Genomic DNA, 16,165 nt, shown 5'->3' with positions numbered 1-16,165 from the left:
ATTGATCATGGTGGTAAGATCTTGCATAAGATCTTATGTAAGAAATTGGGAAAGATATTACGTAATCTCTTATGCAAGATCTCTTATGCAAGATCTTGCGTAAGATCTTGAATGAATATTTGATGAAAATATTTTTTTAACATCAACATAAGATTTTGTATAAGATCTTACGCAAGATTTTATTTTAATTCTTGGTTGAAAATCGCCGATAAGATCTTATGTACGATATTGCGTAAGATCTTCGCCAAGATCTGATATAAGATCTTACGTATGTTCTTATACAAGACCTTGAGTAAAATTTTTAATAGGGCATGTTTTATAGAAGAAATTGTTATTCTTATGAAACAGATCAATTTTTCAGATTCGTCAATTGCATAATCTAAATAAAACTACTCAGTTACATTCGAATACTATTATTGATTTGCTTCAGCAAAAAATTATGTTGAATTTTAATGACCATTGATTTGTGTATAAAAGATTCTAGGGATTGTAATGATAATAAGATGTAAAATTAATAAGTTAATAATGATTAGAAAATAATAATCAACGGAACCTTTTCGCAATAGCATTATTTCAGCTAAAGAAACAAACTATTCCTGATAAATACTGAACTACGGGATAATACATGGTGGGTCAGTATTTATATGTTTTTGTTCCTTTTTGCGTGTAACAGGCCTAATCTTCAGTCACGACAGTGGAAGCACTTTCATCTGTCTAACAGCTACGGCTATGCCGGAGCCGGAATGTCAGTACGACAGTCCCGCCATCTACGACATGCTGTATGACACTTATGGCAGTTTATGTCGCGTTGTTGCGGCCTATAGTTTTTATAGCGCCACTGTGTGCTATCTCTCTCTCTCTCTCTCTCTCTCTCTCTCTCTCTCTCTCTCTCTCTCTCTCTCTCTCTCTCTCTCTCTTTCTTAAATAGATGTGTTCTTATCTAAATAATTCTTAATTCTGTTACGGAATTTTGGTTTCAATAAACTGGAGTATTTTGTTCAATCCATCCTTCAAAATCAATAAATATTATTTGGAAAAGATCGGACCATTTGTGTCTCTCACATATCAAAAAGATCAAGGTAAGAAATTGAGATAAATTTTAATTGGGATCACATAATTAATGAGATAGAAAGGAGAGAGTAAGAGTGTTGATCGTGGAAGCAAGTCGTGCGAATCATTCATTCCCTACACATTTGCTTAACAACTGTATAGCTGTTCGTGTACATCAGACTCATTAAAAAAACAAATAATATATTTTTGAGGGAGAATTAGCCAAATTCTCCCATAACACACCGTATTTATCTCATCTTTTTAAGTACAATAATACAAGCATATGTTATGAGGTTAGTAAGCTGTTTCTATTTACACAGATATAAAAGTACCTTTACATGTAATGAAGTCGGTAATTAATGCATTAAGTCGGCATGTGTATGGTGTGTAAGAGTATTTTTTGCGTCTGGCGTAGTCTGATGTACTTAGTATATACAAAAGCAAGAAGTTGTTGAGTAAGGTCACCTAACACACTATTCTCTGTGTTAGTTTGGTTAAACTTATTAAACGGGTATGAAATCGGTTTGAAAAACACCTTTTACAAGGTAAAATGTTGGCAACTATAAGTTATAGCTCCATCCTCACAAATCTGTATCTTTGTATTATGATTCTTATTTCTTCTTAAAAATTTACGATAATTGTCAAATGTTTGTAGCTTACAAAAGTTTCTCTATATATTTTCATAATCTCATACAACGAGTCTTGTGCAGACACAATTATATATGAAACAATACTTATGCAGACTTTTGCGGACTTATGCGGACAGGCGCATAACTCTGCGGGAATGTCCGAACTTAAAACGTGACTCGTGTGGACATATATATATATATATTTGCTGTAGCACAATGGGTGTTGTGCAGACACTTTTATACATACACCGTGACTTATGCGGAGCGTGTCCGCGACTTGGACGCGCTCCGCATAAGTCACGGTGTACACACGTATATAAATATATACGTTAGTGAATGTAGTGAAATCAGTTTTGAAAAGGTCAAGCATTACAGATCAACAGATAAGCTAGAATCAATCATAACTAATAGTTATGAAAAATAAAATAATCGCACTTTTCGAAATTATTATTTTAACTCACACTTGCCGTCCTGTCGTTTTATGGTTTATCGGTGAAACACTCAAATTATTGGTTTTGAGGTGTGCCTAATTTGTTAAATGATACGAATTAAAATTAGGACATTTTTTATTATAATCTAAGTTACAATATAAGTTTATTGTAAAGAATAGAATTTTAATATTACGGAATTGACCGAATTTTTCTTGTAGCAACTAAACCTCATTAAATAATCAAGTTTTTTTAGTAAATATTATGCACATCGTAGACTACAAGACGTAAAGTATTTATTTCTCGCATTTTGCGGGAATAAAGAGTTTATTTCCCGCAAATTCACTTTATTCCCGCATTTTGCAGGGATTAGGTTTTATTTACGACGGACAAAACAGTAGAGAAAAAAGACTAAATTTGACGTCAAGACACAACTACATCACTATAGACGATAAATGGGAAATTGAACTGCTTCGATTGGTTGGTAGAGTCATACAACAGATATATGTCAATGTGATTGTTTTAACTCGGTTTTCTAATATACTTAACACGGGATCTGTTGTTACTATAATGTCGATTCTGTCTATTTATTAGTTGATACTATAAATTTTATTGTAAACTAATATAAGTTAATAACATTGAAGTCTTTGATTTAAGTTGAGTATAATAATAAGATAATTTTAAATATATAAGTTAAAAAATATTAAATGAAATAGTATATTAATGCAGTAATATAAATTATATTTCGTGGGGCGCGTGGTAATAATATAATAATGTTAATTATTTTAATTTAATGGTTAAGTGTTAGATATTGATTTAATATAAGTGTATATATGTTGTAATATGTAAATATATATGACCGTGATAATATACTCAAATTGGTACACGTCGCGCCATCTCTTGGTTCACGACGATTTAGTTCAACGAGACGAGTCCGCGCACGAGACTCTATACTTTGCACAAGCGCGCGCTACGCTAGGCTATACTATACATACGCTTCACTGTATACTCCCTCTCTACTGTAAGACTCCGAGCTAATCGGACGCACCGCCGACTTGTGGCTATTGCCACTTTACTATATATATTCTAAATACTAACCTCAGTGCATTTTATTTATACAAATCTACCCTTGATTCCAACAATATATAATTTATTTTTAATACATTTCCTTTTTTCAAAATATCATTAATTATTTTTCATTATTAAATATTGTTACGTCCTGAGACGTAATGTAATATTTAGCAATAAGCCAGTAAGCACAAAACTGATGAGTGCGTACAATAAGAAGATCAGCGAGGTTACGAATACGCCCGAAAGTGAGGAGTCAGTTAGTCGATATAATTCACTCTAACTGGACTCTGCTACGACGCGTCCGGGCTGTCGACAGAGCTACCAGGTTTAAGTCTTTATTAGGTCTTGTATATTTATAACTTTACGTGAATAAATCGCGAGTTGTACGTCCAATCATAAGAGTTATTCATTTCAATATCCTGCACTCGACTGTCATAGCAGCAGCAGTAGTAATCCTGACTCAACAACAAGGACTAAAGTAAATTAAAGACATTATATACATATACATATATAAGAGGTCAAAATAAGGACTTAACAATATATTTAGTCTTAATAAAAGTGGTATATCTTTACTTGTCCAGTTTTTTAAGTTGTTAAACAATAACAAATTCTCTTTGTGTATTTTAAACGACGAAAACTGGGTAAAATTGGCCCCTAATTAAAGTTACACATTTTTTACTGATACGTAACCATTCGACACCTATTATTATTATAATAGCGAATAGCGGAACAGGATCTATGATACAATGCACCTTACGTATACAACAAATGTACTAACCAAAATTTTTAACTACAGCAGACAATGTCCAGGTATCAAAATCACCTCCCAAATGGCAAGACATTGTCTGATACAAAGCACTAAGTATATAATAAATGTACTAGAAAGAAATTTTCATCTTTATTAAACGAAGTCCAGGTGTCAAAATGATTCTGAGATTAACCCATTATAGTTATGGTAAATGGTATTTAGTGCTACCTTCAAAATTACAGTAAGTTTAACCTCAACAAACTTCGTTTATAGTAATAAGTTTATGATCTGAGTTAAAATTCCAGAAAGACCATAATTACAAGTCCAGAAAAATTGCAAAATTTTATCTTCACATGGTCTACAATACAACGTATTAAGTATACAACAAATATACTAAAAAAAATGTTATTTCCTGTAGACGATGTCCAGGTGTCAAAATCACTTCCCGGATGTCGAGACATGGTCTCTAATACAACGCACCAAGCATACAACAAATGTATCAAAAAAATTTTCACTTCCTGTAGATGATGTCCAGGTGTCAGGATGATCCTGAGATTATAGTTATGGTAAATGATATATAGAGCTACCTTTAAAATTACACCAAGTTTAACCACCAAGAAATCTCGTTTATAATCATAAGTATATTATCAGCGTTAAAATTCGAGGAAGACCAAAATTCCAAGAAGTCTATCTGCCAAACAAAGCGGTCGATCCCGAAGACCAAACGAGGAAAAGTAGGTAATTTTATTTTCTTTCTAATGCATTATAGCTGAATTGTTTGTAACAATGGGATGATTGAAAAAAACGCAAAATAGTATTTTTCAAAAATCAGTCGAGAAAATAAAAAATAAATGTTTTTCCCGAATTTAGAATCAAAAAATAGTTATGCATGTCAAATTTTATTGATATTGACGCAGTAGTTCCAGAAATACTACAGTATACACACACACACACATCCATGCGGACATTTTCCAAAAACACTTGATTTGAACTTCTACACGGAGAAATTTACGAGAGCGCGGCAGCGCCAAACGGGGGAGCGCAGTACTATTTCGGTTTTAGCAGCGAGGCTCTTCCTTCTGCGGAACGCTCCAATCCCGAGAGTAGGGGATCTCTGCAGTCTCTCGCACTTGGGAGCGCAGCGTTCCTAAGCCTGAGGAGATAACGAGCTCATGTGCGCTTATTAACATTTGCGGTTATTGGATTTGCAAATTGATAGGATATGGAAGACAGGCATTGTATTTAGATAAAGTAATGATTTATTGATGATTACAGAAATATTAGAGAACATACCTTGTAACAATTAGATTTGTATCTTTTTTTTAGTAAACAGAACAGGATAAAAATTCGGCAAATCTTTTTGAGCGATTAATCTGTCTTTTAGTTCTACAATCAAAGCATGTAAATGATCATCAAAAGCTATGTACCTATAGGTTCAAAAGTCAATTCCAAATAGCCTTTATAGCACTGGGTGGCCTAAATACGCATCTATGTCACGCCTATCCGAGGCATAAATAGTCCATTATTGCACCATGCCGATCGCCCTCGCTACGCTCGGGCGCTGACTGCACGGTGCAAAAATGGACTGTTTAGGCCACGGATAGGCGTGACAGCGGATTTATGCTAGTCAGTGCTATAAAATAGCGTACGATACTCGTGGCATAAATAGTCCGATACGGCACGGCATTTAGCTCCCTCGCTACGCTCGGGTGCTAATACACGCTGTGCCGTAATGGACTATTTATGCCACTTGTATCGTAATATACTATTATTGCGTCCCGGGTAATGTATTACCTGGCCGAGCGAACATTATTTTTCCGGCATTACTGAAAAACTTAGCCCGAGATCTTGAATTTAAAAAAAAAAATTCGAAAATTATCGTCCCTATAAAAATTGCGAGCTATTTGAAATAGAGTGAAATTCTTCTAACATGCGTTCGAAACGAGAATTTTCGGTTTTTCGTCGGATTTTCTCACTTTAGACGATTTTTACCCTATTTTAAATTACTCGTAGTCGTCGTACCCTATTTTAAATTGTCTAAAATGAGAAAATCCGACGAAAAACCGAAAATTCTCGTTTCGAACGCATGTTAGAAGAATTTCACTCTATTTCAAATAGCTCGCAATTTTTATAGGGTCGGTTATTTTAGACAATTTTTTTTTTAAATTCAAGATCTTGGGCTGAACTATTCAGTAATGCCGGAAAAATAATGTTCGCTCGGCCAGTTAATAAATTAGCTAGGGCGCAATAAAGACTTTTTTGAAATTGTGGCTTATTGTATTTTTTATAATTTTATTCAAAACATTATTTAAATATTTAAAATTTAATTAATTTTATAATTCATAGTTTGATTCTGCACAACTGACCAGTGATTTTATGCAATTAATTATTTTTGAAGTTGTGAAAAATATTTAACTATTTTTAACTAAAAATTAATTAATTTCAGCTAAACTGCCATTTGCAACAACATGACACGTAAACGATTTCTCAGCTAAATCGTAAGCGATGAATTAGGTTATTGGCTTGAATGATCGAAATTTTAGCTCAATAACCGTTCACATTTCTACCAGGGTACACGTGAATATAGAAATAAGCTTGTCCTTCAAAAATCTATGATTTCTATAATTTTTCAAAGTGTTATTGCGCAAGAAACAAAATCACCGTTTTGGGCGGTAACGCCGACTTCTCACATTCGAGGTTGTACCGATCCGTCGACACGCGGACTGCGGCGCTCTCTCGTGGAAAGGGAGCCGCCCCAAAATGAGAGGGAAACCGCACCGAGCCACACGTAATTCGCCGCTCTCCCTTTTGGCACTGCTGCGCTCTCGTAAATTTCTCCGTGTAACACACCAAAAAGTATTTTCTAGAAGTCAAAACACAAAATTTTACTTTTACAAATCTTCCTCTAGGAGGAGGCAAAAATAACAATTCTGGTAGTAACTAAATGCAAAAAAGACAAGGGAAAATCGTAGTCAGATTTCGAGCCAACAAAAATTTGTCCTGGGCGACCGTCATAAACTTTTTTGTAGTGATCTGTTACAGTCGTTTACTGCCCCGAGCAAGGTGCTGTCTTTAAATCTTGGTCAAACAAAATTTTTTTGCAGGCTCAAAACGGACTAATAAAACAGATTGTTGTAACGCATATTTAACATATTCGTTTACGGAGGATTAAGCTGTAATTTGATATAAGTTCTACGATTATAAAGTAATATCCGTGAGCAGCAGAGTGCTCTGAAGATAGCAAAAATTGGGATTTTTAACAGTCCAAAACTTTGTTGAAAATAAATATTTTAATATAATAATCATGCGATGGATGTTCTAAGTGCAATTTTTAACTTCGATAAATATTATCATGCTCAAAATTTTTTTAAGCATTAGAAGCAGTTTTTTTACATAGGTTTCCCATTTAAAAACTTTGCTAGCTTACAGAGGCTAGAAAAATAACGTTATAGATCTAAAACAAAGTGGAGGCGATTCTACTAACACGTAAGAATATTTGACTGCATCTATAAATTTTCTCTTTAAAAATGTCATTTTTTTTAAACACCCTATTTTATACGCAAAATGCGGTCACCTCCAAAAATTCCTAAAAACAGTTTTTTGACTGTAACTCAAATTCTATGCATTATACAAAAAAAAGTTGAGGGAAAAGTTGTTGATATTCAAAAAACACAACTTTTTTGTGTTGACAACAAACCATGAAAATGCTTATTACTAAAGTTTACAGCCCAAAATCGATGTTTTACAGTTTAAAAACTAATTATTTGTCATAAAACTTTGCGGATTTACGTTTCACAGGAAAATGTAAAAGTTGTAGAAATTTCTAAAATACAACTTTTTATCGTGGCAAACATTTTTTTCAAACACTTTTTGGCAAACAACAACTCTAGAAGTGATTATTTAGAACCAAAGGTAGTACGGTGCGAGCGCAAAGCGCGAGCGTCAGCAGTCATGCCTTATACTACTTGCGCGAAGCGATGCAAGGCAGCAAGCCAATGCGGCAGTAATACCGTGCGTGGCGCGCAAGATTCTCTATATTTTTTATTGTTATTAATTTTATACAATATCATTGTTATCCACATCCATTGAAATATTTGAATTTTTTTTAATTCCCAGGTTTTCCAGTTTATAAATTGACTTTAAAAAAAAAAGTAAAATAGTCATGCAGATTGAAAATAATTAAACAGTTCAAACATAATATATCAAAGCTGAGATTATTACAGGCGATAAAAAGGTAACTACTGCTTTCATTCCAAGAATTATTTTAGACACCGGTAAATACACATTTTTGTCTTTCATATTATATCGTCGACAATTTTTCTAATTTTGGCTTTTGCCATGACTATAAAAAAATCGCAAGGACAAAGTTTTGACACAGTTGGTATTTATATTATTCATAAGCCACTTTTTTCTCATACTACTCAATTTATCAAAAATATTCTTTGGGCAGAAGGATTTAAATAAGTGCAAATGTCTGTTCTCCGATGGTAATATCCACTTTAGTAATTGTCACTTGATAGAAAATTTTTAGAATACGTTACATCTTTATAGATTTGAGCACAATCCTATAAGTATGAAAAATATAATTATAAAATACACGCAAACTTGTTCAAATTTGTAAATGTAAATTCTTTAGATTAAATATTTTTATGCATATTGTGGATATTGTCTTACTTATTATTCGAGATTGACAAACAAAATTTAACAGACTGAGTTTTGTTTTAGATCAAATTCCAATTGGAAGGTCTTATTCATTCAACAACAATGGAAGCGAGTCCTCTCCAAAATCAAGAAGACGTACATAGGATTCAATACATTTGTAAAATTTTTCATTCGAGATTTAAGTTCAAGAGAAATTATGTAAGGCACATAAGAAAGCATACAGCCATTACCCTACTGAAAAAAGGCAGATGACTATCAGCTGATTATCAGTAGATTATCATCTAATAATAATTATGATCTAACAGTCATCTGCCTTTTTTCAGTAGGGTAAAACCTTTCTTTGTCACAAACGCGAGAAAAAATACTAATATGATCTTATTCCCCAGCGAAAAATCACGTGATTAATCGCGTGATAAATCACTCGATTTCTTACGTGATATATCACGTGATTAATCGCGTGATAAATCACTCGATTTCTTACGTGATATATCACGTGATTATTTGGCGTGATATATCACGTGATTATTTGGCGTGATATATCACGTGATTATTTGGCGTGATATATCACGATTAAAATCACGTCAGAAATCACTCGTAAAATTTAAATATATTGTTTATTTTCCATCTAAATAATTATAAAATTGTTGATGATATTGATAATTCATATAAATAAATCGGAATAAAAAAGAAAAAAAATTTCCCTGACCAAGACCTGAACCTCTGTCCTCCACTTGACAATCCAATGTCTTACCACCTGAGCTATGAGCCTGATAAATATAATTATATTTTATGTATGATTTGATTAGGTGTTTTAAACTTACAATAGCACAAACAGCTCAGATAGCAAGACATTGGATTGTCAAGTGGAGGACAGGGGTTCAAGTCTTAGTCAGGGAAATTTTTTTTCTATTTTTTGCGATTTATTTATTTGAATTATTAATATCATCAACAATTTTATAATTATTTAGATGTAAAATAAACAATTTATTTCAATATAACCAAATATTTAAATTTTACGAGTGATTTCTGGCGTGATTTTACACGTGATATATCACGTGACAAATCAAGTGATTCATCGCGCGATTAATCTTGCGATTAATCACGTGATTTTTTAGCCAGGGTTGTAACAAAAAATTTTATAAACTGACAATTTAAGAAGACATGAAATTACATAAATAAAATTGCGATGTACTCATATTATAACTATTACTATATTTATATTGATGCATTTGAATTTTTTTTAGAAAAATTTATAAAGTAGTATGCTCATATATGTCCATAAAAAAGCAATATATATGAAACATAATCAAAAAATATAGATGCATGCTTTAATATTAGACAAATATGAGAAAAAAATTAATTATTTTAAAGAAAAGGATATTTTAAATGCAAGCAAAAATTTAATAATGCAAATTATAAGAGTGGAATAGGCCTACTGGAGATACCACTTTTTTGTTATAATAAACGTTAATAACAAAAATTGAAAAATATTTATATTAAAGATAACACTTTACTCTAACAATAAGTCTCATAAACATTGAAGAGAAACACATAATAAATGTGAAAATATAAATGTAAACAGACTTATATAAAGAGTAATAAATGTTAGTAATAATATTAAAAAAACACATTATTGATGTTTATTAACGAATAAAACCCACCAAGAGCATAATTTATTTAATATACATTTAATTTACAGTATGTTCATGGCAGTACCCTTGGGTGGTGTGGAAATCTGTCAGCCCTATTAAGGTAGTATTACCCTTACTGTGGTAGTCAAGTCCACTTTTTATATTTTGTTTATTTGCGAGATACACATAATAATAGAAGACGCATAAATTAAGTTACATTAAATAATGATTAAACATTTACATCAAACAATTTTATTTACCGTAATTATCAATAAAAAGTTTCAGATAGAAGCTGATTTGACTCATTTTTTTGAGGTTAAGTGTACATTTTTTAACTTTTATTTGTTTATTACTACGCTCAAACGTTCCAAGTCTAGATTTTTGAGGTATCAACTTATTCGTTACATGTTTATCTACAAATTTGAAAAGTTTGGGTGAATTCTGAACGGTCAGTTTTGTGAAATCAAGCAATTACTCAAAAAGTGTAGATTTTCGCAAATTGATATGTTTATAACTTTTGTCACAAGTTCCAAACTTTCACCAAATTTTAACTGAATGTTTATCTTATCAATATCTAACAGCATACCAAATTTTATCAAATTCTGAAAACTTTGGCACAGTATGGCACACTTTGGCACACTTTGGTACACTTTGACAAACTTGAAAATGGGGGCTAATGGCCAAGAAATTAATAATTTTTAATTATTTTATTAAACAAAAAATATTTAAAAAACATTATTTCTTTGGCGTTAGCCCCCATTTTCCGTACTACCATCCGGATGGTAGCACCTATATAGGCAACCATTTTATCAATTTTGAAGTATTTAGAAGTACAACTTGTTAAAAATAATGACGTCATAAAAGGTTCCAATTTGTAGCGTCAAATGACGTAATATAATGACGTCATTTAACGTCATTTAATGACGTCATAAAATGACGTTATTATTTTCAACAGGGTAGCATACTTTGGTACACTTTGGCACACCTAATTATTTCCACTAGGGTATATAAGAACTTAGGTAAGATCTTATATCAGATCTTATATCAGATCTTGCGCAAGATCGTACATAAGATCTTATCAGTGATTTTCAACCAAGAACTAACATAAAATCTTCCGTAACATCTTATACAAGATCTTACAAATGACCATGATCAATACAAATCTTTTAATTTATAATTTACTCAAGATCATATGCAAGATCTTGTATAAGATCCTATGTATATCTTGAGTAAGTGATCAATAAAACGGTATCTCTTTAAGTGTTATATCAGATATTAGATAAGAACTTACCTAAGATCTTGAATAAATTATTAATAAAAAGATTTCTTTTGATCATGGCGGTAAGATCTTGCATAAGATCTTATGTAAGGAATTGGGAAAGATATTACGTAATGTCTTATGCAAGATCCTGTATACTCTCTTGCGTAAGATTTTGAATGAATATTTGATGAAAATAATTTTTTTTTATCAACATAAGATCGTATATAATACCTTCCCTAAGATCATATCTTCGTTCTTGGTCGAAAATTGCTGATAAGATCTTATGTATAATCTTACACAAGATCTTTGACAAGATCTGATATATGATTTTACGTAAGTTCTTACAAACGATCTTGAGTAAAATTTTTAATAGGGAGTACTTTGTAAATTGGATAAAATTTAATAGTTAATGGATCATAGCATATTATATAAAAATGGGGTATTGGCAAGCGAAGCAAAATAGGGGAAAATATATATCATGGGCCACCCAGGGAGCCCAGCAAATTTTTATTTTCATGTACTTTATCACAAACAAAAGCATATATTATTTCAAGTTCTAAATTAAAGTCTGAAAAGTGCGTGTGATAGTACATGCTAAAATACGTGCATGTTTTAAAAGTATCGTAGTACGTTTTTAAAAACGAGCGTTATTACATGGGTTTTCTCGTTTTTTTAAAACATCTTAAAAAGCGTTTGATAGTACGTGCAAATTTTCATCAGGATTATTATTGTAAAGCAATCAGCACGTCATAGAAATCTTAACTATTGAGGGCATCTCAGCTTTAATGTAACATTTCAACTCCTGTTATTTTTAAATAATGAAAAATGCCTATTTGAAGATATATATTCCATACACACAAAAATTGTATTTTATATGCTGTATCAACTATTAATGGGTGGTCGGAAGCTCTTATACATTTTTTAATTTCAAAATTAAAAAAAACCAAAAGTCCAATTGACATTTTCTTGTGATAAAATGATTTATTAAACTTAATACTAGGGCAGTAAAGAACCAACTTATCACTAAAATATTTATTTAAAAAGAACAATGATCATTGGAAAACAATGTTATTACCTCTGTCTGTCCCTTAATAAATTTAGGTGTTTGGCTCAAATGATTTTAATGAAAAATTGTAAAAAATACTTGTATTTATGACTTGTTACTGATATAACTAAATAATGTTAAGTGAATAAAAAATGTCTCCAAAGCCTTTATTTAGACATGCATACGCTTATATAATTTTTTCTACTATATCTGTTATTTCTAATTCATATAAAATTTCTTAAGAGTGCTCCACACCTCGATCGACGCGCCAATCCAAACTACCAGACCGGAAGTGATTTTGGTCAAATTTGCTTGACAAAATACGGCTTTATAATACGATCGAGATAAACCAAAAAGTTTGGAAACAGAAGTTTAAGCCGTTGTTTATGTGGGGAAACTCTCCTTATAGTGTTCATCAATTTACAAGTTTGTTAAAAAATAGAAAGAAAATGAGACCTCAATTGTCGTCTGCTCAGCATAAAATCAGCTGTTTGTAAGTTACTCAGAGAAAACGATTTAATAGGACTAATTATGTAAAAATTCATGCTAAAACGAAGTTTCTCCACATGTAGTATGAAATAATGAATCGATTAAAACTGAATTCCGATTTATATGATTATTCTAAAAACTACAATCTGTCAAGCAAAATCAGAAAGAATTTTTTCGGCTTTTAATTTTAGTATACGCTAGAAGAGCGTGCTTATTTTCACTCAGTGTTAGGGGACCCTTGTCCTATAGTTATCCGGCTCAATGTAACTCATTTTTCAATATTCTGAACATTTTCTCCACAAAGCGCTGCACTGGATTCTGACTTTCGAAATAATTGTGGAGCACTCTTAAGGAGGTTTAGTGGTGTCATCTGGCAAGGTGAGGATCAGGGTTCTTCTCTTGCCATGCACCTCCTTGAATGTCTATAAGCTTGACGTTTTGTTTATGTTTACATTGATTTCTCAGAAATTCATTTTATAACACAAGCTGAAATTTTACATACAGCTTCCTAAGGTTTTAAATAACAAGTTATATAATTTTTTATTCCTATCTTTGCATTTTTACGATGTCACACTCTATGTCAATTAGGTTTTTATAGCCGAGTCCTATAAGAGCCCGTACATAACCTGCAAACTTTGAAATAAAATTTGATTGGATCGATAGGAATCGATTAAATTTTATATAAGAAATAACAAAATAAATAGATAAAAAACAGCAGTTAAAATCCATAGATTTTTTTCTAGATTTTTATTAATTTCAATTGACCGTATCAAATTTAAACTAGTTTTATTGCAAAAAATTGCAATTAAGACTTGCCATTCAAATCGATAAGAGATCTTATCGATTTCTATGGACTATTTTTAGCCGGGAATCCATTAAACATAAGACGATTGTTTACTTTATAAGCTCTGAAGCTTCATTATGATTTCAAAGAGGAATACTTAGCTTCAAATGGTGCTATTAGAAATAAAAGTATTGTTATGCCTAAAACAAATGAAGAAATAGCAATAAAAACAGCTATATGAAAGATATTATAACTTTTAATGTGCTTCCAAATAAACTGAAAGTGTTTTATATAGATAAACACTTTAAGAGAGAATTATTATAGAATGAATAAGATTAAATTTTTAATATATACATTCGTAGATGCAACAATTTTCTTACATTTATTGCAATATATATATATATGATTTTAAGTTTTAATTTTACAAGATTTATCTTAAGTTTAAAAAATCAGACCTCCGAACAGATAACATTATTTATCTCTGCAGAATTTTCAAGAATAAGTGGATACTCTGTAAACTTTTTTCTGGTAAATAGATAAATAAATATGTGTCTCGAATTCTTATTTTGACTTTCATTACCTGTAAATGACTTCTAATGAGCTTTCATATTTTTCAAAAGCTCTCCATAATGCATTTTTACGCAATTTGCCTAAGTCTATAATACATTCTAAATAATCTTTTTGGTTTGATGCAGTGGAATAAGTTGATTTAATAACATTATGCAAAGGTTTTGTTATGTCAACATCAGAAGGCTTTTTTAAAGGAACTGAAATAAATTCTGTCATAATCGCAATTATAAGGAGCTAACAATTTAAGCTAAACTTTAATTTAATTATATTTTTTGATTAAAATTTTATTCATTAAGAATCAAATTAAGATTCATTCATTAAGATCCTCTGGTACTTTAAAACGTTATTAAAATATGCAAGCACGGTAAACTTTTTCTACTTTTACTAATTAAATATAAATAATACATAAAAAAAATGATAACAATTGATTAATAAATTTTCCAATTATTTTTGATATTGTACTTGTAAATAAAAATGTATAATACATATATATTATACAATATGTGTAATCATAATAGGCACATAGGCACATTATTTAAATATCGTTATCATAACCACCAACTATACAAAATTAAACTCATAATTCCCTATACATGTCTTAACTTAAGCCCATTACACGCTGAAAGGAATAACCCCGCCCCGATAACATGATGTCGGCCGAATGACGGCACCGACGGTGTGTTCCAGAGGGAACGCCAGCAGCGGTACAGCAACCCCCCCTACCCCAGCCTATAAAAGTATATTTTTTGTAATAATAAAAATACTGACCGATGTATTTTAATTAGCTCTATCCAAAAACATCGCCAGATTAAACTGCTCCACCTTATATTTCTAATGAAAAATCAATAAAGATTTGGGAAAAAAAATAAATTATCTTAATTTTGATACAGCCATATCTTTTTAAATAAACAATATTTCAAACTGCTCCAAACTGCTCTACATTCATATAATACTGCTCCATAGTAATTTTTATCGGCTCCGCTATAGTTAACTGCAAAATAAGTAAAATTCATTTTGTCAGAAATGAGCTGACTGAAGCTCGTAGCGCTGTAACTGTATTAACTATAAGAAGTATTATAAAACTACCATCGCTATTTCTTAGATTATCACAGATTATTTGACTAAAAATCTCCTTCTTATAGTTAATACAGTAGCACCTAAGGCAGAATCTAAAATAAAATACGTTTTCATTAAACACCATTGGCAATAAATAATAATAAAAAATTTATTTCGTTAGAAGCTTAGTTTGTAACACATGAATTCTTTACCTTAATTTAAACTTTATCCCGGCAATACGGCAATGAATGAGATCCGCGCCTGCGCGCTACGAGCTTCAGTCAGCTCATTTCTGACAAAATGAATTTTACTTATTTTGCAGTTAACTATAGCGGAGCCGATAAAAATTACTATGGAGCAGTATTATATGGATGTAGAGCAGTTTGGAGCAGTTTGAAATATTGTTTATTTAAAAAGATATGGCTGTATCAAAATTAAGATAATTAATTTTTTTTTCCCAAATCTTTATTGATTTTTCATTAGAAATATAAGGTGGAGCAGTTTAATCTGGCGATGTTTTTGGATAGAGCTAATTAAAATACATCGGTCAGTATTTTTATTATTACAAAAAATATACTTTTATTGGCTGGGGCAGGGGGGGTGGTACAGCAGTACGGTCCGCGTTCGAAATTCCGCTGCTGTACTGTTACTGTGAAATCGTTCCGCGTCAGCTGTTTACATGGTATCTTTTTTTCATGGTGCTGTAAAAGTTATTACCAAATTAGTATGGCAAATTATACA

At 31.4% G+C, this 16,165-nt stretch overlaps 1 protein-coding gene across 4 annotated transcripts in view; it reads right to left on the bottom strand.

Annotated features, from left to right (window-relative positions):
* The window catches only part of LOC100113816 (programmed cell death 6-interacting protein), a 374,789-nt gene extending 359,805 nt beyond the window's left edge, over positions 1-14,984 (bottom strand). For 2 of the 4 annotated variants that reach the window (XM_031928159.2, XM_031928160.2), the window contains exon 1: positions 14,379-14,984. In XM_031928159.2, the coding sequence (XP_031784019.1) occupies positions 14,379-14,584 (206 nt within the window). In that variant the 5' untranslated portion in view covers positions 14,585-14,984. The remainder of the gene's footprint in view (positions 1-14,378) is intronic. The other 2 variants (XM_031928162.2, XM_031928161.2) reach the window with 2 other exon arrangements.
* Positions 14,985-16,165: the final 1,181 nt, after the last annotated feature.

This window comes from Nasonia vitripennis, assembly GCF_009193385.2.
Source record: "Nasonia vitripennis strain AsymCx chromosome 4 unlocalized genomic scaffold, Nvit_psr_1.1 chr4_random0004, whole genome shotgun sequence".
Taxonomy (NCBI): domain Eukaryota; kingdom Metazoa; phylum Arthropoda; class Insecta; order Hymenoptera; family Pteromalidae; genus Nasonia; species Nasonia vitripennis.
Note: the sequence above shows the minus strand (reverse complement) of the source record. Positions and strands in the feature narration are given on the sequence as shown.